The 24,869-nt window shown below is 43.4% G+C and overlaps 1 protein-coding gene across 1 annotated transcript in view; it reads right to left on the bottom strand.

The window, feature by feature from the left end:
- Positions 1-1,578: 1,578 nt before the first annotated feature.
- Positions 1,579-24,869, bottom strand: part of HHIPL1 (HHIP like 1) — a 40,997-nt gene continuing 17,706 nt past the window's right edge. Inside the window, exons 3-9 of the mRNA XM_044435849.1 lie at positions 21,734-21,877; positions 17,661-17,989; positions 12,174-12,300; positions 9,374-9,519; positions 6,491-6,572; positions 6,168-6,250; positions 1,579-2,489 (exon numbers count right to left, since the gene is read on the bottom strand). Coding sequence (XP_044291784.1) covers positions 1,882-2,489; positions 6,168-6,250; positions 6,491-6,572; positions 9,374-9,519; positions 12,174-12,300; positions 17,661-17,989; positions 21,734-21,877 — 1,519 coding nt within the window. The 3' untranslated portion in view covers positions 1,579-1,881. The remainder of the gene's footprint in view (positions 2,490-6,167; positions 6,251-6,490; positions 6,573-9,373; positions 9,520-12,173; positions 12,301-17,660; positions 17,990-21,733; positions 21,878-24,869) is intronic.

The following is a 24,869-nucleotide window of genomic DNA, read 5'->3' as shown; positions in this document are numbered from 1 at the left end:
TAGCAATGCTATATTGCACCTTAAACTGTCCAGTGTTCTGGACTGGGGTGATGTGGTTTAGTATTAGGCAGTAAATGTTACAGGTGAGCTGCTCCCAGTGGCCAAAAATTCCTAAACTGATTTTGTTGATACAACTCATTACAACTTCCTTCAGTTTTGAGCTCCCTTCAGGGATTTATTTCTGAGGACTAGCATGGAAAATGCCTTCACTTCAAACCTCATCACTGCTCCACCATTCACCAAGCTTTTGGATTGCCAGGGCTTGTGTCTCATTCTCTCTCTTCACTCTCCTGATCCTTTTGAGTTATTTTTGCTGGTTCTTAGTTTTGTTGCACATTTTGTAATTCTTAAAGGGGTTGCAGCAAAGTACCATATGGTCAGATTGATATTCTTGACCTTCCACAAGTTTGGACAGATTTGGCCACACACTGGTAAAATACAAACATCATTTGTATTTTGTACAAAATACAATCTTTGTATCATAAAGATTTCGTATCTTTGTATCAATCTTTGTAAAATACAAACATCATTTGTATTTTGTACAAAATACAAAACAGTCTTTGTACTGCATACCATTTTTATATCCCTCAGAAGGCAGAGATGGTTCTTGGTCTACAATAATACATTGGGGAAAAAATGAGGAAAAAGTGCTAACCGCTGATGCAAGTAAGCTGAGTACTTTCTATCTGCTACGTCAATTCTGCAAGTTACTCTGCAGAATAAAACTAGCACTGGCAGCTGTTCCACAGGTGCCAGGATTACCATTTTTCCACTACAACAGGAATAGGGTGACTTGTAACTTTCTAGCTATTGTCAGATTGCGACTCTGATCAACCCTCACTCTGGCTATAGACCTGATTAAAGCTGTAGCCCAGTAGTACCTGAAGGGCCACAATGTACCCATCCGTGCATTTCATGCTAGGAAGAATGACAGGTGCTTGGATGTCTGCCTGTCATGGAGCTGTTGGAAGATGCTGCTGTGTCATATGCCACTGTCTTTTCAAATATGCCATGTCCAATGAGCCTGATTGGAGGCTCCTCTGTGATGTCTGAACTCGGACTCTATGAGTTAACTTACAGTACTATCTAGGTTAACAGTGAATTGTTTTAACCCATGATTAACCTACAATGTCCAGGTTTGATGCCACGGGTTCATATTTCAAATGGTGATGGCACAATTCACAGCAAGTTGTGAGTTAATTAATCCCCAATTTGTTCTTCATAGATCTCCAATTTTAAGGAGATCTATGATGCCATGTTTGCTTTTTATCTCATATGTGGAAGCCTATCTAATGTCTGACCACATCCTCATCAAGTCCAATGCTTTTTCACTAGGTTGTGGCATTCCCTTAGGTCCACATCAGTGAGACAGCAGTCCTAAACTCAGTTAAGTCCCATGGAATTCACTAGAGCTTGGCCTGAAAGGACAAGTCTAAGATTTACCCCAAGTAGTGATCATGTGTACATGAGCAGGCTCCCTTTTTGTTGCCTCTTCCACAATCATCCTACTATTAACATACTAAGATATGGACTGATCACAAAGTATATATTTTTACAAAGTAATATAAAGCCAGCATGTGCTATCTGTCCAGTGTTCGATTTTTAATCAAAGGTATCCAGCATGATCCTTCTCTTTATTTACAATGGAACCAAATCTTTAAAAATGCTTGTTATATATTTTTGCTTGTAAAATGGTAAGCAACCACTGTTTATGGGTGTGGTCATTTTACAAGCAATATATTTCTTCTGCTTATCTGGTAGGCAGGTATCATGCCTCCTATATCTTCAATTTATCTGATAAACCTCCCAGGTTGGACCATGTTTTTTAATGAAAAAGAACAGCATAGCTTCATCCCATGCTCTCTCCCCTGCTGTTCAGCCTCAAAAAACATCTACATGACTGCAAATCACTCCTGCATCCTCGTTGTGGTTACAATTGTGCACCCCAATATCTGCATGTGTGCATTCCAGGAGATTCTTCTCATGTCCCGTGCACTGAATATCATCCAGAAGAATAGGAAGTGAATGGCCCTCCCCAAATTCTGCTTTCTTGGTTGCCCTGGTCACAAAAGCGTAGCCCAACTGGCGGCAAACCACTGCAGCTGCTTTTGAGTTCCACAGGTCATCACACACGGTGCCCCACTGTCCATTGATAAAAATTTCGACTCTCCCTTGGTCCTTCCCCTTCACATTGCCATCCATTATTCGGACTGCACCATTCCGTGTCCGTGCAGGAACACCCGTGGGCTTATTTTTCCTTCTCTGCCCCCTTCTTCTCCCAGCCCTTCCTCCCTTTCGGGGCTTTGGAGCTCTGGTCCTTGGTGCTACAGTGGTCATCTGCATTCTGTTCTCATTTCTTAGTAGGGTCAAGAGTTGTTCCAACCAGTCAGGAGTTGTGGCTCGTGGTGGTGCTGTTGTTCTGCTCCTTGTCGGGGCTCTGGTAGTGGCTCTTGTCTTAGGGCGCTGGGGTGGCATTTTCACTATAAGCTCTACAAGAGAAAAACAAAGGCAAGTGTTTACATTTTTTACAGTTCCTGAACAGTCTGGGTCCCCCAGGGTGCTTCCAAATGAGAGGGTGGAGCCACATTTAGAACCGTAACTTGTGGAAATGAATTTTCCCATCCCCTCTTCCCCAGAGAGCCTGTTCTGCTCTCTGCAAGTCCTACACAGAGAGACAGGAACCCTAATGAATGGAGAAAGCTGTAGTGCAACAGAAAGAATGTAGAGTTCCTAAGAACTGGATCAAAGCACCTTCCGTGAGCACAGCCCTTTTATCAATGGAGAGCAGAGTCGCAATCCACCACAAGGCTCTTATACCTTCTTCCCTATGTGCCCTCCCGCCCCTTGAAATCTGAGGCGGAGACCCTGCTCTGGGAGCCCTCCTTGAAGATTAGGAAGGTGACTAGCTGGAGGAGGGCCTTCTCTGTGGTGGCACCCCGACTATGGAATACGCTCCCCAGAGAGGTTCGCCTGGCACTGACATCATACTCTTTTGGGTGTCAGGTGAAAACCTTTTTATTTTCCTGTCATTTTAAGGTTTAATTGATTTTAACTGGGGTGTTATCATCTCAAACTGCTGGATGCTGTGGTGTTTCATTTTATTCCATCTGTTTATATTGTAAGCCATTCTGTGATGCTAGTGGTGGATGGGTTAGAAAAACTTTTTAATGAATAAAGTAAGTAAGTAAATAACAGAAGTGCCTCATTTGCAGAATTTTACAGGGAAACACAGAGGAAGTTTAGCCCTGCTGTGTTATCCCATCACTTCTTCCATCTTTTTTCCTCACCAGAAGATAAATGTTAAGGGAGAAGAAATAGAGCGGCCACGCATTGCCTCCGTTGCTTGGGCACAAGGAGTTGCATGGAGGTGGGCCAGTGCACACAGCCCGGAACAACAAGGTCCTCTTGCCTTGTGCTTTGTACACGGCTAGCACCAGCCCTGGCAAGGAGCTTGGCCAAGCTGCTACGGGTGGCTCAGCACTGCATCCTCACCACCAGTCTCATTTGCTCCTCAACCACGACACCACTATTTACTAGTTTCCTCTGTCGCCCAACAGCCAGAGCTCTCTGGGTAGTTCACAGCAATTAAAAGCAGAAAATACAACATGATACAATATAAAATAAATGCTTAAAATGACAGTATAAAACAGAAAATAAGACACTGCAGCAGTGAAAAGATCCAGAATGCACTAACCAATTTAAAAGAACAGAAACTGACTCGGTGCAATCCTGTGGCTGCTGGAAAGAGTCTAGATGGCCATAGGAATTTCTGGAGTCCCAGTTCCAACTTCAGAAACTTGCTGAGATTCTGAACCAGAAGTGCCTTCCCCTCACCCTTGCAGCTGCTGTGGAAAGAACTCTGCTGGCTGTGGCGCTGAGATCACAAGCAACCTCAGAGACAGGCTTTTGGGGACAGGGAAGGGAGGAGACATGCCCTGCCAGCATACAAAGCATCCTGGTGGCACCTCATATGCCTTCTGACCTGCTCGAAGGCTGAACACTGAGATGACCAAAATTGGCTCCTCGAATGTTCACATGGTGGGAGATGTGAAGAGTCAACCTTTACCTGTGCATGCCTCCCACCATGCACAGGACACCCATCATCCACTGTGGATTATGGCCAGCTCTACTGCATTGTTCCTTAAAGGGCTAAAATGTCCCAGCTCTGGGAAAATGAGACGGTTGTGACCTGGTTGCAAGATGAGCATAATGTAAATTGCAACATGAGCATAATGTAAATAAGCCTCTCTGTGCAGCACGTCGTCCAGCTGGGGTGCCACAACAGAAAAGGCCTTCTTAGGAGCCACCCACTTCAATTCACTTGGCAAAAGCTTCCAAAGAAGGATCAGTAAAGATGAGCTTAAGGTCAAGGCTCTTCTATCTTCTGGAAGGAGAAAAACCTTCAAGTGACTTGGCCCTGAACTACTGAGAGCTTTTAATATTTATATCAGCATTTTGAATTGACCCTAGAAATGGCTGGGTAGCCCATGCAGATGAGAAAATAATATGCCATAACATGCTGCCAAGCCTTGTTGAAAAAAACTTGCTGCCTTATTTTGGGCCAGCTAAAGTTTGCAGATGGTTTCCAAAGGCAGTTTCCACCATCTGAGCTACCCCAACTTCCTCCTTTTTCCCACCTGAGTACAAGGGGTTCCCTGTCACCCCACCTGCAAACTGAAAATGGACTCTTGCAGGACAACATAGAGGAGGATGGCAGAGTAAGACGGGCTGGAGCTGCGCATCACCCATTGTAATGGAGCAGCACAAACTCCACTGGCCCTGTGCAGACTCCACCTGATCCTCCCTGCCTTCAGAGGAAGCACAGCAACACTGCAGTGCATGAATGGCACACTCATTTGCCACAGGAAGCATGCAAGGATGGGACATGGAACAACACTGTTAAGCCCACATCCCAAACAGGAAAACTTTCATGGCTGGGATATTTATCTCTCAAGATTTCATCATTCAACAATTCTCACTATGTTTCTACCAGCTCTACAGAAAGTATCTTCAAGGTCTTTTCTTTTGTCATGCTGTGGCCTTCATTACTACTAGACTTGTGCAAGCATCAGCTTGCTATTGTGTTAGTTGTTCTCTCATTTAGTAGTGGCTGGAATCAGGAACATTCACTGCTTATTCTTCTTTGCAACTGGAATGTGCATAAAAGGAGTGAAGTTGCTTGGACAACCCACAAAAAATTCTGCGCATGCAGGGGTTAGTGAAAAGAGAAGTTTTCCCTTTTTAGTTTGGGAATAAGAAAGCAATGGGCAAGTGAACAGATACTTCCTTGCCCACAGATTCTGAAAGCTACTGAATGATTTTTTCTGCTAATGTTTTATTCTTCATCCCTAAGATTATTATTTATTTGCCTGAAAGGATGTTCAGGGTTAATCGCATGGTGCAGGCAATATATTTAAACAAATTTCTCAAGAGTACAGGGCTTTTCTGAAAGGATCAGTTCATTTCTGCTTGACACCACTGATTACAGAGAATGAACAATATATTACTACGCATAGCAAAGATAACAATTTAGGTACACTCAATCCATTGATAACAGCAGTGCTTCTATCAGCCACATTTTGCCCCGTGCAGACTGAAATGCATTCAACACTTTAGGGCACAACCCTGTGCACAGATGGCTGGGGCTTGCTAGAAGTTGTAATACTTCTTCCTGCCTAAACATATATAAGATTATGCCCTTGGTAGTAAAGGCATCACTATCTGCATATCAGATTGCTTGCAGTCTTGGAAGACCTTGGGGTAAATAAAATATTTCTTTTTCCTCAGCTTTCATTCTGTATCTTGCGTTTCAGGTTTAAAAAATTGTCTGCCTGCCTTCTAAGTACAAACAGGAGCCAAAGGAGTCAAACCTGACGATAAAGAATCGAAATAAAATACAGCTTATTTGTGAGAATGAACTCCAGTGTCATCTGAATAGTCAATTTTCTGGCATGCTAGCTTCCCCATTGGAGACTGATAACTTGAAATCTATAGAAATAACTTGAAATCAATAAAATCAATAACATTCTTAGCATTTGCAACTCTATGGCTTGTCATCCCATTAGCTCACCCTCTTGAAACCAGAGATACTCATTAAAAGTTCTCGTGCAAACTGGAATTTCAGTCCCCACTGTAAATATCAGTTGGGATAGGTTTCCAATACTCACTTTCTTTTGGAGAAAACTTAATAAGCCTGCTTTTGACTTTTACTGGTAGAGGCTCAGCACGGCATTTCCCTGGAGGTGCTCTCCTGATAAAAATTAAAAAACACATAAGGGAATTACAGATCCATAGTGTTGGAAGGACTTTAAAAGTTATCAAGTCCAACCCCAATGAAGGATATCCTCCCAATACATAACCATCCATGTTCTGCTTGTAACCATCTGTTAGATGGAAGAATCAAACCACTGAATAAGCAAAGCCAAAAAGCCGTTTTCCCCCTCTGTCAGATGGCTCAAATGTTTATGAGCAAAAATGCTCTGAGGCTTACCGGGAAGTGTCGACCATTTTGTAAACTACTCCATTAGGAGCAGTAGCACTGGGTAATCCAGTTGACATGAAGTAAAGCTCCCCTTCAGGAAAAAACAAAAAAGGCATGAATCATTTGCATGCAACTCCGCTAAGCAGAGAAGTCAATTTGGCGTCACAAAGCAGTACATGAAGTCTGCCAGAAGCAAACTCCAAAAGTCATGCACAGAAATTTCTGATACGTTAACCAGATCATCAGATTAAATTAACAATATGCAGGCTTTTGCCATGATCCTGAACACTGTTACTTGACAGCAAGAAGCAAATGGGGCAATTCGAAGAAACTATCTTGAGAACTATGGCATCCAACATATTCTTCATGTGTGTGCATAAGTCAAATAGGTTCACATTCAAATAACAAAGCTGTGTTGTTGTTTTAAAGGCAAGACTCTGCCAAAGAGTAACATCCAAGTCTCTTGGTGAGAGAATGAAGGAACTGGTTATTTTGCCCTGCAAAAAGTAGTGGAGGCACTAATGTTGCACTTCAAATAATTATAGAACTGTCACCCCAAACAGAGCTACAACCCATTCTTCAGAGCACAAAACAGGCTGAGGGTGATGGTAGTTATAGTCCAACACTTCTAGAAGGTACCACATTAAAGAAGGCTGCTTTAAAGCTAGTAGGGGCTTCAGTCTGCCTTTATTCTCTTCTTCCTTGCTCACGTTTGCTCCTGAAAAGGTGGATAGTGAGATGGCAATTGTCTGGCAGTGGCAAAAATTTCAAGAGCATCACTTTGGAAAAAGTGTGTTGCCTCTGCCTTGTGTGTATGTTTGTTTTTAAGGATCAGAAATACTGCAACAATAATGAAATCAGAGAAGAGCTAGAGAAGATAAGGTGTACTGAAAGAAGGAACAGCTTAGGATGACAGTGCTGTCTGTATTGTTGGCAACATACAGGTATGTGAGGGGGTGTCACATGGAGATGGGTAGAGACCTGTTCTCCCCTGCAGAGGAAGGCAGGATGCGCTCCAATGGAGCAAAGCTCAGGGAGCCAAGGTTCCATTTGGATGCCAGGAAGCACTTCCTGACAGATAGGACCCCGAGGGTGTAGAATGGGCTTCCACGAGAGGTCGTTGCGGCCCCATCAGTGAGGGTGTTCAAGGATAGGCTGGACGTCCACATGGTGGGCATGTCGTGAGCGGAGCCGGCTGGAGCCAGGGGTCAGTCTAGATGGCCCGGGAGGCCCTTTCTGACTCGCTTTGTTTCTATGTTTCTATTTTTTATTTGAATTCTGTTGAAGGATACACAATCATGTGTAAAAGGGTAGCTGTTCTTTGGCTGTTTCACTTCCATTTCTTTTATAAACAAAAGAACCATCCATCCAATTATTCTCTATCTACTCAGTAAGGGTTTGCAGCAAGCACAATCTCTTTGGCTGCCCAGAATACTTTTTTTAAAGTACACCTTTGGGATTTTGGCAAAGAGTCACACAGTTTCGATGCCAAGAAACGTAGATCAGAGGAGCTGTAATCCCAAACTCGTAAACAGCTGCTGCTTAGCAACCATACTATGCACTGGTGAGGTGACGCTGTTGTCCGTCTGTGGCTAAGAATTGCAAAGTGCGTTTTGACTCATAAATCTGTCTTGAGCAATTCAGACTATAAATGTAAGTGACAGGGCTTCTCAAGTCAGGAACCCTATCTCAGAGATCCTTCTTCTGGCTCCTGAAGACTCCAACATAACTGAATGCCACCAGCTTTATGTTCTAATTGTAACTATTGAGAGTCAGTATGGTGTGGTGGTTGGAGTGCTGCACTAGGACCCAGGAGAACCCTGTTCTAGTCCCCATCTGACCATGCTTAAAGTTGGGCCGTCGTTGGCTCTCAGCTGAATCACTCATGAGAAGATCCATAAAGGCAAGGTGGACAGCCATGAACACAATTCTGCAGACGCCTTCCCCAAGGTGGTTTCCAAGCTGGTCTTGGATTGCAACTCCCATAATCCCCGGCCAGCCTGGGAGTGCTTAGCTAGATGCACTGTTGGTCTGATCCAGCAGGAAAACTCATATGCTCATAAAGGGGAGGGGGCTATGCTGGCCAGGAATGAGGGGAGTTGTAGACTAAAACATCTGGAGGGACCCCAGTTGGGGAAGGCTGCCAGCTTTAGCTCCCAGCCGCCAGCAGTGTCTGCTTGGTTGCTGTTGGAAACAGAGAGCAGAACCAGATGGAGCTCAGTCTGACGAAGCAACGGGATTCCTATGCTCATCTGCTCAGCTCGCAGTGTAACGACTTAATTTCTCCAAAGTCTATTCTGTTTTGTTGGTCTGCCTCTCATGGTGGCTGCCAGGCCTTCAGCTTTCATATATGCACCCATAGTGTAATAATCTGTGGCCAGCCAGATGCTGGTGAACTCCACCTCCTATGAGCTCCAGCTGCCCTAGCCAATGGTCAATAATGGTAAGATGCCTAACAGCATCTGGAGGGCCACAGCTTTCACAAGCCTGTATTACAGGAACACCGAATCAAAATCCAAGGCGATACTGAGCTTGTTGGGTGGTGGTCTGTTGTCTTCACCGAGTGGCACCACATCTTCAGAAGGCGCCCTACCTAGAGCTACCAAGGAGTGAAGGGACTTTCCACTTGCAAGGCAAGAGCATGACCATGGAGCTAGGATCATTCCCCGAAGTGTTAGGGTGGCTGGGAGGAGTATAGGTAGCTTCTCTAAACAGTGAAAAAAAGCGTCAGAGCAAAGTTGATAAGGAAAACTGAAGGCATGGAAGGCCAAATGATGCGAAGGCACAGAGTCTTAGGGCTGCAGAATATGGACTCTGAAACACAAAGAATTTTGCTTGTCCACAGTAGTGAGACTCTGAGACACACACTCCATTAAGCAATTAAAGGATTACCTGCCTCATCTTCAGCAAAAGAGATGATATACTGATAGTAGTTATTAATAAGTCCAGGAAACATGCAAGTTTGACCTTTTCCCATGCAAATTTCTGTGTACTGCCATTCTCCTGTTGCACGACTTTCTTTTAAGGACATTAGGCGCCTGCAAGTCCAAAACAAATCTGTAAAATAACTCATATCAAGAAATTTAAGAGAACAACTTGTAGCCTTCAATGTGGGATAACCAGCTTCCCTGTAGCTTACATTATGTACTGCAATTTAAACATTAATCTTACTGACTAGTCCTTTAATGACATTGAAACAAAGAACAAACATCCCCAAATATCAGCCTCCTGCCTTCTGCAGTTTCTTCTAAATCAAAACATGCCTTGGACACACATATACCTCAGACTCTCCAAAAACTAGTTTAGTTTGGGGTACTTCTGTAGCCAGATTAAGCTCTAAACAAAGGAATAAAAGAAGGATCAAAGCACATCTTGGTCTCTTTCTAAAGCAAATATTCTTAGTTAACATGTCCAGTGAACAGAATTAAAATGCATTAAGAGAAATCTTTGCTATGGTTTTTTTTTTAAGTTGGTAGGCCAAACTACTGTTATATAGAGAAACCTGCCAAACACAGTTGTTTTGCATAATTTAAGGATTAACCCTTAAATTGCACATTTTTGCTGATAGCTGAAAGCCATTGTTATGTTGATTGCAGCACTTTGGGAGAAAATTTCAGCCGTAAGGAAAACTTTTAATGTACAGAATTGTTCCTGCTTGGGACACTTCCACAGGGTGAAAAATGACCCCAAATGCAATTAATGCTAGTTTTTGTTAACACAGGATGAAATTATCCCACCTGCTCCAATCAAAAATATTTGATGTTTGGCCCTTTCTTTTTGCAAAACACAGAATGTGTAAAATGGCAGCTGAACAGTTGCTTATTGGACCAGATTAGATTCAAATATCAAATTATAGTTTATTCATTTAGAAAATTTCTATGCCGCCCCATTCGCCGAAGCCTCGGGGCGGCTCACAACATAAATCAATTAAAATAAATTAACAATATAAAATAAGTCACCCTGGCCAAAGAATAAAATAAATAAATACTATTAACAGTTAAAATGACGTTTGAATAAAAAGGTCTTCGCGTGGCACCGAAAAACAAATAACGACGGCGTGGACCTCTCTGGGAAGCGCATTCCATAGATTGGGCGCCACCGCTGAGAAAGCCCTCCTCCGAGTACTCACCCTCCTATTTTCCTTCACGGAGGGTTCCCGGAGAAGGGCCTCTCCCGCAGATCTCAGGGGGCGGGCGGGCATATATGGACATAAGCGCTCCTTCAAGTAACCAGGACCCAAGCCGTTTAGGGCTTTATAGGTCATCACCAACGCCTTGAATTGGGCCCGAACTTCAATGGGAAGCCAGTGAAGCTGACGGAGGACTGAAGTCATGTGAACATAACGCCCAGTCCCCGTCAGCAGCCTGGCAGCTCTATTTTGAACCAATTGAAGTATCCGGACTGTCTTCAAGGGTAGCCCCACATAGAGCGCATTACAGAAGTCAAGGCAGGAAGTCACCAACGCGTGTGTCACTGTCGCCAGGCAGTCGTACTCCAGGTAGGGGCGCAGCTGATGGATCAGCCGAAGCTGAAGGAAAGCGCTCCTCGCCACCGCTGTCACCTGAGCTTCCAGTGAAAGCTCTGGGTCGAGGAGCACTCCCAAGCTGTGGACCTTGTCCCTAAGAGGGAGTGCAACCCCATTCAGGACTAGGTTCAATTCACCCTCACCGAAGCCCGATCCGCCAACCAACAGGACCTCCGTCTTGTCTGGATTGAGCTTCAGTTTATTGGCCCAGTTAGAGTCTTTGTACTGCAGACTTAGCAAGAATCATAAGGCAACGTATTTTTACCTTGTATTATTTTATTTTTGAGCCCTGAGTACCCCAACAGCCATCTTAACCATAAGGAACAGAATCTTAGTTTAAAATGCAAAGGCAGAAAGCTGGGTTTTCTTGATTTTAAGAAGAGTAGATGAATCACACTACAGTGCCTTAGAAAAATGCACATAAATCCCATTTATATAGGTCACTTCTGTTCAACCAGCACCCCTAATCCAGTATACACCAGATGTCTGGAACTTGCAGCTGTCAGCATTCATGACCATGGACCATGTTGGCTGAGACAACAGAGTTGATACCCAAACCTTCTTGAAAGCCAGTTGGGGAAGGCAGTGTTAAATGTTCATATGCAACAGGACTTTTAAAATTGAACACACATGAATATAGGACTAGGAGCTAAAATGGGAACCCGCGGTTGGAAGCAAAGCGCTAGATACAGAGAATGCTGCAAATTACTGCATGTTCTGCCTATTAAATACAAATGTATACAATCATTTTTGACAGGACATCTTCAGATTCCCTTGGGTGTGCTTAAACCTGTGCTTGGTATATGCAAACATATTTGTATCAAGGGACAACAAACTCACCAAGTGGTTACACCCTCCAAGTTTCGTAAAGCATAGTTTAACTTCCTTGCTAAGATAACTATCCATTTTCAAACTGCACCATTTTATTCCAATGGTAGTTTTAACAGCTCTTCCTACTGCTACATGCATGCATTTGTACATTAATATGAAAACAAGGCTGTAACATGATGAGAGACCAAAGTTAGTTGTGATAAAGCAGCCAACTCAGCCAAGAGTCTACAAACAGAACCATAGTATAGAAGCACTCGCACCTCCTTCTGAGAATCCCAGTTGGGGTTATTCATTGCACCCCCCCTGCACCCCCATGGACAGCCTACCATCACTTACCCACTCATAAAATCACCAAATATGTATATCCCATTCAAGTTTGGAGATGCACAACCCCGATAGACATAGCCTCCTGTAACGGACTTTCCCATCTTGTGCGGATAAGCATATATTGGAAGCACATCATCTGTAGTGGGAGAAGATAAGATGCCATTTATAATCACGCATATAGTATTGTACCCCATAATTTCCTGTAGAAAATAGTATGGAAAATTCACTACTTCAACCCTGTGAATCACTAGGCAGTTCCAAAACTGAAGGACACAAATACTGCAAGCCTTGAGAGAAGGGAGTGTATTGCTTCTGAGGCCACATGTCTACCCCAGTGTTGTTGACACTGACTGCTTCTCCCCAGGTTTTCAGGCAGGATTCTTTGCTTACCCTACCTAGAGATAACAAAGATGGAACTTGGGGCCTTTTCCATGCAAAGCAAGGGCTCTACCACTGAGAAACATGGAGAATTTTTTTTCCAGTGGATCAGTTTGGTCCATTAAGTGAAGAGAGACTGTATGTGCTGTCTTTTTTGAAGAGATTGGTGACAAGCATGAAAGAGAGAGGGCATGAAAATTCAGTGGTGTATAGAGATGGAAATTGAGCATAGGGACAGCTTTCAAAGTTGCAAGCATTGCTAAAGTTGTGCCTTTTGACAGTGTTGAGGTTTACTGGATCACCTTTTACAAACCTAGATCAGTATTAATGGATACAAAAGAGCTCAGCTCTAGCCCAAATCTTTCAGCTCCTCTATAAAGGGCACACCACATCAGATCACTTTTGGCTTCTGCATTGCATTAGAAGAACACCCCCATTTATATAGAATCGTAGGAAGATCAGAAGAAAGAGGATGGGTGAGGGTGTCATGGGCCTTTTGTTTCCATCATCACAATACTTCTCTTCTTGTAGCCACTGGACTTGTCCACTGAGAGTAGGAGGTGGCCTTTAGAAAACCAGAACGCACATTAAAGACAGTATTGTTGGTGGCCTGCAAAATTGCAGATGTTGCAGGTCATCTGATGATCTATGAACAACCGTACACAATTTTGCTCATGTAATCAAAGTCATACTTGCTCTTTGTTGCCTTTTGTTGGACTTGTTAGCTGGTATTACAATGATTGGGGGGGGGGTTAACTTCTATGAGCAGGAAACTGGCACAGACATAATGGTGTGTATAGAAGGGGAGAAGTATATTCTTAGGTGCCTAAGGAGTGAGCCCCACAAGCCAGCAGTTTTACCTGTGACATCAACAGTCAACTCTGAGCTATCTACCACGTCAATGTTCCCACAATGCCCTGAAATGTCACTTCAGTGCATTGTGGGAAAAGTCGAATGCCAGCTGCCTATCTTCTTTCCAGTGTTCTTTGTTATCTCATGCCCACAGACACAGGTGAACAGAAAGTCAGATCTCGTGCCAGGTATCAGCTGGAATCCCAAGGATGCTAGCAACTTCCACCAGCCCTCCTTGAACCTCTGGGATGTAACCAAGTGTTCAGATCTCTAGGCCACAAGAACAGGAAGGCGCAGTCATTAATCCCCTGGCCTTGTGTCCTCCAGATGAACAACTCCCAGCATTTCTGACTGTTGGCCATGCTGGCTGGGACTGATGGGAACTGCAGTCTAAAACACTGAAAGGGTACCAGACTGCAGAAGACCAAAGTAGTGCTTTTTCAGGGACTGGAGAAAGAATCCCAAGCTAGGACACTCAGAGGAGCACCTAACTACCTCTTTGTTTCATCTTTTATTTTTTTCTGTGTACTGGGGATTTAAGTTAAATATAGATATTTTAATTTGACTAGAATGAGAAGGAGACACAAATTTAAGGAGCTAGCCACAGCATTGCACATAGGTCACCAGGTTTGATCCTTGGTCTCTCCAGGTCAGTCAGAAAGTCCTCATGCCTGAAATCCTGGAGAGTCTTTGTCAAAGTCAACAATATTAGGCTAGACGTCTCACTCGGTGCAGGACAGACTGCAGTATAAGACAGATCACGAGCTTCAGCCATCAGCAGAGACTTGTGCCAACATCCATCCCTTTCCACAGATCTAATTTAGTTCAGCTGACAGACAAGTCTGAAATCTAGACTTGCATACTGGCAACTTAATCTCAAGTCTAGACTTCACACCTTTCACTATTGACCTAAACCAACATTTATGTCATGTACTGGGCCCATGCAAGATAATTTTTCCCAAAAGTATAAATGCACACATTTTGAAAAAAGGCAAAGTAGCTTTTAACAAGCAAACAGAATGCCTGGTCTGGGCCATGGGATTAATGATGATTTAGAGAAACTATGCTTTACTGCCCTACTTAAGGCTGTGAGAGTAAGCACTCTTGGGATAAAATTCCAGTGAAGTTAAAAAGGCTTACTTCCAAGCATGTAAAAGTTAGGACTGGGGCTCCAAGAATTTTCCTTATTCAGATTTTAACCCATCAGCTGTCAATACCTGAGGAAATAAGAGTACATGAAAGCCTCTAGTATGTATGCCTCTTTGGGATATCATTAACTCAGAGTTGTACATCAGCATGGAATTTGTCCCTTTCATACATTATCCAATCTATAAGACAACCACTAGGAAAATCTGGCACAGCGGGGTGTTATTACTTGCATAATTGGATAAGCAGCAGAACAGCAACAGCAAAGGAGCTCAGCCTCAGTTTCCGCTTCTCTTTGCATAACCCTAAATAGAAGAACTCTGCTGCAATGCATTCTGCACTTCAGTTTCACTTCTGGCATGAAAATAGGACTGGAATATCTGAGCTAAGCTTGCAACTTGCAGTTCCCCAAGATGAATGAAGCCTGCTAGCCATACATGATGTTCTTCTAGGCCAGGCATGTCCAAAGTCCGGCCCGGGGGCCAATTGTGGCCCGTTTTCAAATTTCGAGCGGCCCTCAGCCTCTTCTCCCCGCCAGCTCAGCCTGTCACTCATCCCCGCCGGCCAGCGTTTTTCCCTTCACTGCACAGCGGTTCCCTCAGCTGTCCCCTGCTCCTTCAAGGCTAGTGGTTATATTTCACCAGAAGATGGCAGTAGACCTGAGTCAGCACTCGCGCCGCGTGACCCTTGTGGCACAAGGCTTGTGTGCCCATTTCTAAAATGGCGACTGTAACTAAAAAGAGGAAAGTTGACAGCAAGGGCCGCCGCTTCCAGGACAAGTGGAAATTGGAGTATTTTTTCACTGAAATACGAAACAACTGTGTCTGTCTAATTTACCAAGAGACTGTGGCTGTTTTCAAGGAATTCAATATCAAGAGGCACTACCAGACGAAACATGCTAACTACAACAAGCTAACTGGGAACAAACGCAATGAAAAATTGAAGGAACTGGAAGCTGCTTTAACAGCACAGCAGCGCTTTTTCACAAGAGCCCGTGAGTCAAATGAAAATGCCACAAAGGCAAGCTATGAGGTGGCAACGCTGATTGCCAAGCACTGCAAACCTTTTACTGAGGGTGAATTTATTAAAGACTGCGTGATGAAAATGGTGGAGAAAATTTGTCCTGAGAAGAAGCAAGAGTTTGCCAATGTTTGCCTGGCTTGTAACACTGTGGTACGGAGAACTGAAGACGTTTCATCTGATACTAAGAGACAGTCAGAGGCAAAAGGAGTTTGACTTTTTTTCGTTAGTCTGTGACGAAAGCACGGATGCATCTGACACCGCTCAGTTATTGATTTTTTTTGAGAGGAGTGGACAATGACATGAACGTGAGTGAAGAGCTACTTGACCTCCAGAGTGTTAAGGACCAAACAAGAGGAACAGATTTGTTTCTGTTTGTTCTGCCGTAGATGACATGAAACTACCGTGGAATAGTCACTGGGATTATTACGGATGGCGCACCTGCCATGGCTGGCGAGTGAATTATCAATCCTAGTCTGTGACAAAGTCAGTGAAGGAGGCAAAGCTATAAAACTCCACTGTATTATTCACCAACAAGTTCTCTGTGCCAAATATCTGAAATATGATCATGTTATGAAACCGGTGATGAAGGCTATTAATTATATTTGCTCCAAAGCCCTGTGCCACCACCAGTTTCAACTCGACATCCAGGCTGAGATGTTGTGTATCACAACGAGGTAAGATGGCTAAGTCAGGGGTCTGCACTGCAGCGCTTCTACTCTCTTAGGGAGGAAATTGGACAATTCTTGGCAAAAAAGGGACAACCGATGCCAGAGCTATCTGATCCTGTTTGGCTGACTGATTTTGGATTTTTAGTTGACATGACATCTGAACGTGCTGAACACAAGCCTTCAGGGGCAAAATGCAGTGATAAGCCAACTGTATTCACATATCAAAGTCTTTGGGACCAAGCTACTACTTTTCCAAAGGCACCTGTCACAAACGCAGCCCAATACCACACATTTCCCATTGCTGCAGGAAATAATGACCAGTTTTCCACAGAACAATATAAGTGTGCAAATAAGGAGGTATGAAGCAGACATCTCATCTCTAGCTGAGGAGTTTCAACAGCGCTTTCGGGATTTTGCAGCTATTGAAAAGGAGATCACGCTTTTTTCATCTCCTTTCTCTGTGGACCCTGAAGACGCTTCAGACTACCTGCAGCTGGAGCTCATTGAGCTGCAGTGTGACGCCGAGTGTCACAGTCGGCACCAACAGCTTCCTCTTGTCAACTTTTACCGCCAGCTGGATAGACAGGTTCCAAGAGATTCAAACATTTGCTAAGAAAATGCTGAGCTTGTTTGGTTCGACATACTTGTGCGAAAAGACATTCTTGGTTATGAACATTAACAAGAACCGCGTGAGGACGAGACTAAGTGACTTCCACCTGCGTGACATCTTGTGCATCAAAACCACTGTTTTTGAGCCAGACCTGGCCTATATAATGCAGTCAAGATCTCAGTATCACCCTTCACATTAGTGCAGTTATTTGTTTAGTCTTTCATAAAATAGTTCATTTGCATTTAATGTTAATGGTTCAAAGAATGTCAGGCTGAATGGTCGGCCCCCACACATTTTCACTTCACCAAATCTGGCCCTCCTTACAAAAAGTTTGGACACCCCTGTTCTAGGCTATCTCTTTCCTCAGTTCTTGTGGTTCTATTCAGACAAAAGATAATTACTAAGCCCCAAGTGCACCCTCTGAAATGGCTAGTGAGATGTATGAAGCTCAGTGGTTCACAAGTTAGGTAGTCCCCAGAATGTATGTCTATAAATGAAGAATCCAAGTGCTAAGAGCATAAGGCCATGTGATATAGAGGTTAAGAGCACAGGACTGGAACTCAAGCAATCTGGGTTCTAATCCCTACTCAGCCATGGAGCCAACTAGGTGACTTTGGGCCAGTCACAGACTCTCAGCTCATCCTATCTCACAGGGGTGTTGTCATGGGAGAGCAGGAAGAAGAGAATGATGTAAGCCACTTTTGAGTCTGTGGTAAAGAAAAAGCAGGATATAAATCAAAGAAGGAAGGAAGGAAGGAAGGAAGGACTGACATCAAAATAATCCACTGTCCAGTTCAGCTACTCAGAAACCATAATCACCTAATGAAGAATTGGTGCAAAGCTTTTTGTCGTAACAGCTGAACCCTTCTCTTGCTCTCCAGCCATAATTTCTCCCCTTCTCCACAATGTCGATTTCTTCAAATTTATTCTGTCCCACATCACCGCAGAAAAGCCGTCCTTTCCCTTCCTTTGTGTAAGGATCACCTCTATCAAAAGAACAACGCCACATATTCCTTGCCCCATAAGCATAGATTTCAGGCCGGGTTTTGGGTTCATTGATAAAAGGATTGTCGGGAGGGATGCGATAAAGAGGCCCACGATCATTGTTGTCCACATTGATACGGAGCACTTTGCCTAGCAGCGTAGACCTGTTGGGTATGCAAAACATAAAGAACAGCACTCTGTTAAAATATTACTTTTGTCTCCAAAGAAAGCAATAGCAGAGGCAGTGACTAAATAGAGCTTCTTGAGGCATCTTGCACAAACATTTCTCACCTTTAGGAAGCACAGAAATGCTGAAGGACCACAGTTCAGGGGTACGGATGTACAGATTCTGTTCAATCTGTTCTATCTACATTTTTCAGATGGTCAGATATCTTTCATACTATGATTCACTCATTGGTGGAACTGCATTTTGTGCAGATGCAAAGATATACCTGAACAAATTTGCTATTCAAAAATGCACAAATCCTCACAAAATAACTCCCACCCAAAAAATACACAATTTACACTTTAGCCAATGAGGGAGAAATGTACTTTTTTGGTCAGCTATTTTTGTATTTTTCTATATCTGCATAAAATTACTCAATGTTTTAAAAATGGTCTATACATCCACAGAATCCCATGTGACTTGGGAAAAGCTAGTCCGCTACAGGATCTGTATGTTGGATTTATAAAAATCTGAACTCATGTGAATCCCTACTCATGGTAGAGCAATTCCTGACATCTGCAGGTAAAAGGATAAAGCCTTAGGTGATGGAAATGGGCCCAGTTGGCTGAGACCCTGAAGAGTCTCAACCAAAGTTCCAGTAAAGGGTCAGATGGAGAAATAAGGCAAGAGAGCTTCCCGTGTTTGCATAATAGCACTGCAGTGCTTGCAGATGAGACTTCTGTCATGCAATCGGCCTGCGTCATGCACTTTTAGGGGAGGGGGGCCTAGACAGCAATGTCTTCCACTTGTAATCTTCCCCTGCTTCCCCATCACTTCTTTGAGCATTCTTCTCATCAGAGCAAATTCATTAAGGCAGTGACACAGTAGTAAATTTTGAAGTGCAGGCGCTCATCACATATTCAATAGCCACACAGCCAAGATGAGTCCAAAAATGCAGGCCAGATCAACAAACCAGTCCTTGCAGTTTCCATCAAAAGTGGGTCTTCTGTAAACCTAGTGAGTCTTAATTGCATGTTTGGAAACAAGCTGCACCAAAATACATTGCATTACAACAGGGAACAATCTATCATTGCTGGAAAAATTAATTTACTCCACTACAGTAAAAAATGCAGAGGAACAGGAAAGTCTCAGAAGGATAACGGATGACATCACAGTCCCTGCTCATGAAAAGGTTTGGTGCTACATCCCTGTGAGCCTCGGCTCCACTATACCACTTCATCAAGGAAGGAAAGATGGCACAGCTGCACAATGCCTTTTGACTGGCAGTGCGAGACGTCCTCTGTCTGGAAATATCTTGCAAATGAATATATGCCTGCTGGAGACTTAGCAGCAGCTGTGGGAAGCAGATGCACAAAACATAAACTTTGGGGAAGTAAGTCATATGCACCAAAATAAGACCAGAATAATCTAAATATTCCCTTCTGTGATCAGGCTCATGCAACGCTGAAAGTCCTTCCTGAAATCTTGGAGACAGCTGCTGCCAGTAAGAGTAACAAACTGGGCTAGATGGATAATAATCTGACCTGGTATAATGAGGGTCCCTGTGTTCCTACTGACTGCCAGACAGTTATCATGTAATATAGGGGTGTATCATGTAATATAGGGATAACATGTGGGCCCCACAGCCGTCATCATGCCCCCAAATGCAGGAGGGGAGCTTTCTGCAAACAAAATGGCATCTGTAGTTGCCACAGAATGCCCCAAAGGGCCAAGAAGCTATTTTGACCCTCTGCGACAGCTGTGGAAATATTTTTTTAAAGTCTCTTTCCTGTTTTCAGCACCCTCTGGGGTGAACAGAGGGTGGCTTCTTAAAGTTGCCCACCATTGGTGTAGTGAGAAGGGTTGGAAGCATTGATGATCTATAGCTTGCTTCCCTATATGGGCCCTGCAAGGAGAATGGAGGAACTTCCCTAATTCAGGTCACAATAAATCCTTCATAAACATTCCTCTGAACCCTTCCAACACTTTCCATCCTGCTTCTTGGGAAGAAAAAATTGCTGTGATGTCTGAACCAAGTCAACTTTGGTTATCACAGTTTCGAACTGTAGTTTCATCTTCTGACTTAGAGGCGAACTATAATTGTGGTGACTAAGGCTTGGGATGAACCCTTTCAGAATCTACCCCTCCAGCATCGGCGGACTTCCTCTCATGCTCGGCCCAGTCCTGCAAAGCAACCTGAGCCATGAGGAAGTCTGCACATGCTTGCAGGCCCCAGGCTGCATAGCAGGCCACTTTCCCTGTCAAGTGCAGCTGCCCAAAGAGTGGCTGCAGGGTGTAGAGGAAGGTGCTGGGAATGGTAGTGCCAGGTGCCATTCCTAGTGACCAACCTGCTTCTCCGACCTGGTGCAGCTGTTTGCATTGTGCCTGGGGCTCAATTCTTGGCAAGCCTTCCAAAGACGCTGGGAGCGCTTTCCAGGAACTTGGACTCAAGTGGTTACCATAGCTGACCCGATCCAGGCTTCAGCCCAAAAGACAGTTATTGAGAAATAGGAAGAAGAAATTGGAGCATGGAAGCCTGAAGCATATGTGCAACAGACATCCCATGGTTTAACCATGATGCTTGAACTGGAACCCCATGCTGTACTTAGGGCTGATGGACCTTCTTAAGGAGGTCAAGTTCCTTCTAAAGTCCCAGCAAAACAGGAAATGGCTTTAAACTTGAGTAAAACTGAAGGTCCATTGAAGCCTAGCATCAGTAGCAGCTCTCCAGGATTTCAGGCAGTTTTGCCTCCCCAACCTGGAGATACCAGGGATCGAACCTGAAAGCTTTTGCATACAAAGCAGATACTCTTCTGCTGAGCTTCAGTCCCTCCCCTGCAACAGCAATATAGGTATATTTGCCTGCTGTTGATTGAACAACAGGAACTAGATCTCAATAAACTTTTAACTTCCTAGTTTTCCATTCTTCAGCACCAAATTTGAGTAATCAAAGCATGACAGTGCAGAAATGGTCACAGGACTGTGCCTTTATTTTGGGACAAATGGGAATCTGAACCAAATGGGGGCACATGCCCCAGCAGTTCCTGATAATCTTGCAATGAATGCAGAGAAGGACAAACAGAAGTCCAAGTATGTGTTCACCAATACTTTGTGTCTGGTTCTGTCTTTCCTCCACTTTGGGCCACATGAGAGGCCTGTTTCTTGATTTTTCAGCTTGAAAAAAGTAAATGTTAGCACTTGCAATTGACTGGCTCCAAGTTAAGTCACTAGACCGTTATTGGTGAATTTTATGATAAGGCTGGAAAGATTACTAGCTGATGGTGGCAGTTTCTGGAGGCCAGGAACCAAAAGTACTTTTCACCATGAGTTGTTCAGCATCTGCCAAATTTTGCAGACATCGCTCAAAACACAAATCACCAAGAACCTGCCACATAAAGGCACACTAAAAATTATGGGCTGGTTCCTGACTAAGTTAGTTGAATTTAGATCCCACTAAAATCAATTGGACAAATGACTTAAGTCCCACAATTTCAAAAGGAACAAAGTTAACTAGCTGAGGGAACAATCCTGTGCATATTTAGATTGCAAAAAGTTCTACATCTGCCATCATTTACCAGCCAGCAACCCTAGGCTTTACCGAAGCATAGGAAAGTAAACACAGACGGGCAGAAAGAAAGAGAAATCAGTGATGCTATTGAGCTTAACTTGGTATTACATAAAATAGAAAGACTATCTCCTGCCTGTCCTCTACCCACAAAGAACACAAATGAAAGATTCCTACTTGTTTTGGGCATTTCCAAATGTCCCAAAAGGATCACCACCCATTCCTCCATCTCCAGTAAAGATATAAAGATAACCATCATCTCCAAACAACAGTTCTCCTCCATTGTGATTCGAAGCTGGCTCTTCCACCTCCAGAATTATTCTAAGGAGAAAAAAAAAAAGGGAAAAATCCTAGTAACAAAATATCAGCAAGACAGAAGAACTACAACAAAAGTAGGTCATAAATGACTAGTTGAGATTCTGGATTAAACGTGAATCAACTAAAAACTTCTTCATATCATACAAACCACTTCTTCAGCTTGGCACTAATGAATAGAGTACTGAGTGTCGGGGGGTGGGAGTGGGAGAGGAGTTGCTTGTCCTTTAAACTGAATTTGTGAGCTACAACTCCTTTTAACCCAAAGACAAGATTTATTTTATATTATTTTTACTGCAAGCCAGAATGTAACATTTACTTGGAATTCTAATATCTGGATGGTGTGGCCATATTTATTTCTTTAATTTTTCTACCTAGTTTTCAAATGTGGAAGATGCCAGGTAGGTTGACTTGGAGAATCAGTTGGTCAGGCTAACTGCAAACCAAGGAATATCTTAGCAAGCACAGGAAGCATTTCTGGGTGTTTCCCAGCAAAACATACCAACCAGTTTGTATATACACAGGTTGCTTACAAACCACCATGGCTTATCAATGGGCCTCATGCCTCATAAACCATGTCATGGACTTGCTGCAGGTAAGGTGGAGGTGGCAATCGTCCTTGAATGACTTCCACTCAGAGTGACTTCTACTCAGTGTTCAGAGTGGCAGAGATCTAACTACTGCTTTTCTACCAGTATTCTGCCTCTTTCAAAACTGCCCAATCAGGATCCCAGGGCAGGGCCATCTTGTTCCTAAACTGAGTAGCAGAACATCACTGGGGGAAATAATTGGTAGGTATGACTTCCCAACCAAGAAGGATGTCAAACTCCTTCTTTGCAACCTGAGAGGACAATGTAGCAGGGAAGACTGGAGCTGTATGAGTCTTAATGTACTATCTAAACAGTTTTAAACAAGTTCTTCAAGTTCAACAGTTTTGAACTTGAAGATATGAAGCGTCTGATACCCCTTTAAACAGCAAATGGTTTTTTGTAAAAGAGGCCACATGGACACTGTAGAAACCTAGGAAGCTATTATGTACGAAGTCAGACCACTGGTCCATCCAACCCAGTAGTGTCAACACTGACTGGCAGTCTCTCCAGTGTTTCAGAGAGTTATCTTTTCCACTACCTGCTACCTGATCCTCTGCTGGAGACGCCAGGACAGCTTTCCCTGACTTCATGTCCTCCAGTTGTTTTGAGCCACAATTTCTAGCATTTCTGATAATCAGCCATGCTGGCTAAGGTTGATATTAGTCCAACCTTAGGGGTCCAACATCTAGAGGGTTAGAGGTTTCCCGTTCTTGCTATAGTATAACATCATGGTTCCCCTTTGGAAGAAACATAAAAATTGGAAATAACCCTGTTGGTCCATAACTCTTAATACAGCTGAACCAACTCAAAAGGCACTGATTAGCAAGGAAGCTTTCACAACCCTGACGGTTCTTCCGCTAGCAGTTTTTCAGGACTTTCTCCAACTGTGGGGAGCTGTGTGTTCAATCAACACTGGAAGTCACCAAGCTGGGAGAGGCTCTGCTAGAGACTGAACCAGGGATCTTTCCTGAAATATGACATCATGTTCCATGAAAAGTCTAAAAAAAGGTAGAACATTTAATATGGGAAATATTCTCCACAAACCACACAGACTAAAATGTGGGACGCAGATATAAGTTTCAACACTTGAACTGGAAAAGATTGCTGCATTCCCTCTCATTCCCAGACTTTATTTAGCTTCAAAATGCTTCAGTTCTTCAGCTACACAACTGCACACGCCACACAACTATCTAAGCAGGGAGTGAATAGGACTTTGTACACAAGATACTTCCACTTACAGGCACAATCCTATACATGTTTAGACAGAAAAAGTCCTACAACTCCCTGGACCCCCTAGCCAGAAATTCAGAATCCTCCTTTTTCAGTGAGAAGTTATTCAGATCTGCCACTAGCCTCATTGGAGAACTTTGTATTCCAATTAACACCTGAGACAGGGTGGCAGAGTTGCTAACATTTCTATTTTCAGTGGCAAAGTACCCTCCTAGTGACCTTTGGTACAACTTTAAATCTGCTTTACACTTAATGGAACAGAATTTATTTAAAATTTTGGTCCCGACTATATTTTCTGAGCCCATTACCACAATATTTATGCAATCAAACAATAAAACTCAGCATATCATTGATACAAGTATAGCAGCAGGGCAAAACATGTATAACAAAATGGTTGAAATACTTTCAAACAGTGTTTAAATGAGAAGGCTGTCACTGGTACAAGGATGTACATAAGAACAGGCAGCAGCAGAGAATCAGAGAGGAGAGCACTCCATAGGCAGGGGGTCACAACCAAGGAGGTTGTGGATGCCACCCAATCTCTGAATGCGGGAACACCCAGAGATGGGCTTTCAATGCATGGGCAAGTCCATGGTGATACAGGCAGACATTCGGATATTTGATTCCCAGGCTGCATGGGGCTTTCAAAGGTACAAGCCCACTTAAAGTGCTTTAAAGATTTGCTAGTAGCTAGTATTTGAAAATGACTCTGAATTTCCAAGTCCTTAGAAACAGCTTTGCAGCCAGTAATACAGTTGAAGAAGTGGTGAGATACTTTCTCTCTGGACAATTTTAGCTGACAACTAAGGCTCAGTATTTCCAAGCAGTAGCAGTCCTCAAAGGCAGTCCCTCAGACAATGCATTGTCCCTCAGACAACTCAAATCTAGTTGTTATCAGAATGTATTCTAGAGAATACAACATCATATTGATTACTTAAGACATTTTAGTTGGTCCTAATAAGTGTATTACTTTGTTGTTCTATTTGGAGAAAAGTTATAAGTGAGGATTTTCTTCCCTGATTAGAATTGAAAAACCAGATGTTACATTCTTGGGTTTTGTTTTGCCTTGACCATTTTTACAAGTATGGCAAGGTCATAATGAGGAAACTGCAGAACATCAAATTGTCCCACTTTCCTCCACACATGCAATTTCCCGAAGTATTTGCTGGCCAAAAGTC

Source organism: Varanus komodoensis, unplaced genomic scaffold, assembly GCF_004798865.1.
Source record: "Varanus komodoensis strain SLA01 unplaced genomic scaffold, ASM479886v1 scaffold3, whole genome shotgun sequence".
NCBI lineage: Eukaryota > Metazoa > Chordata > Lepidosauria > Squamata > Varanidae > Varanus > Varanus komodoensis.
The sequence above is the reverse complement of the archived record's forward strand: the minus strand, read 5'-3'. Positions and strand labels throughout refer to the sequence as shown.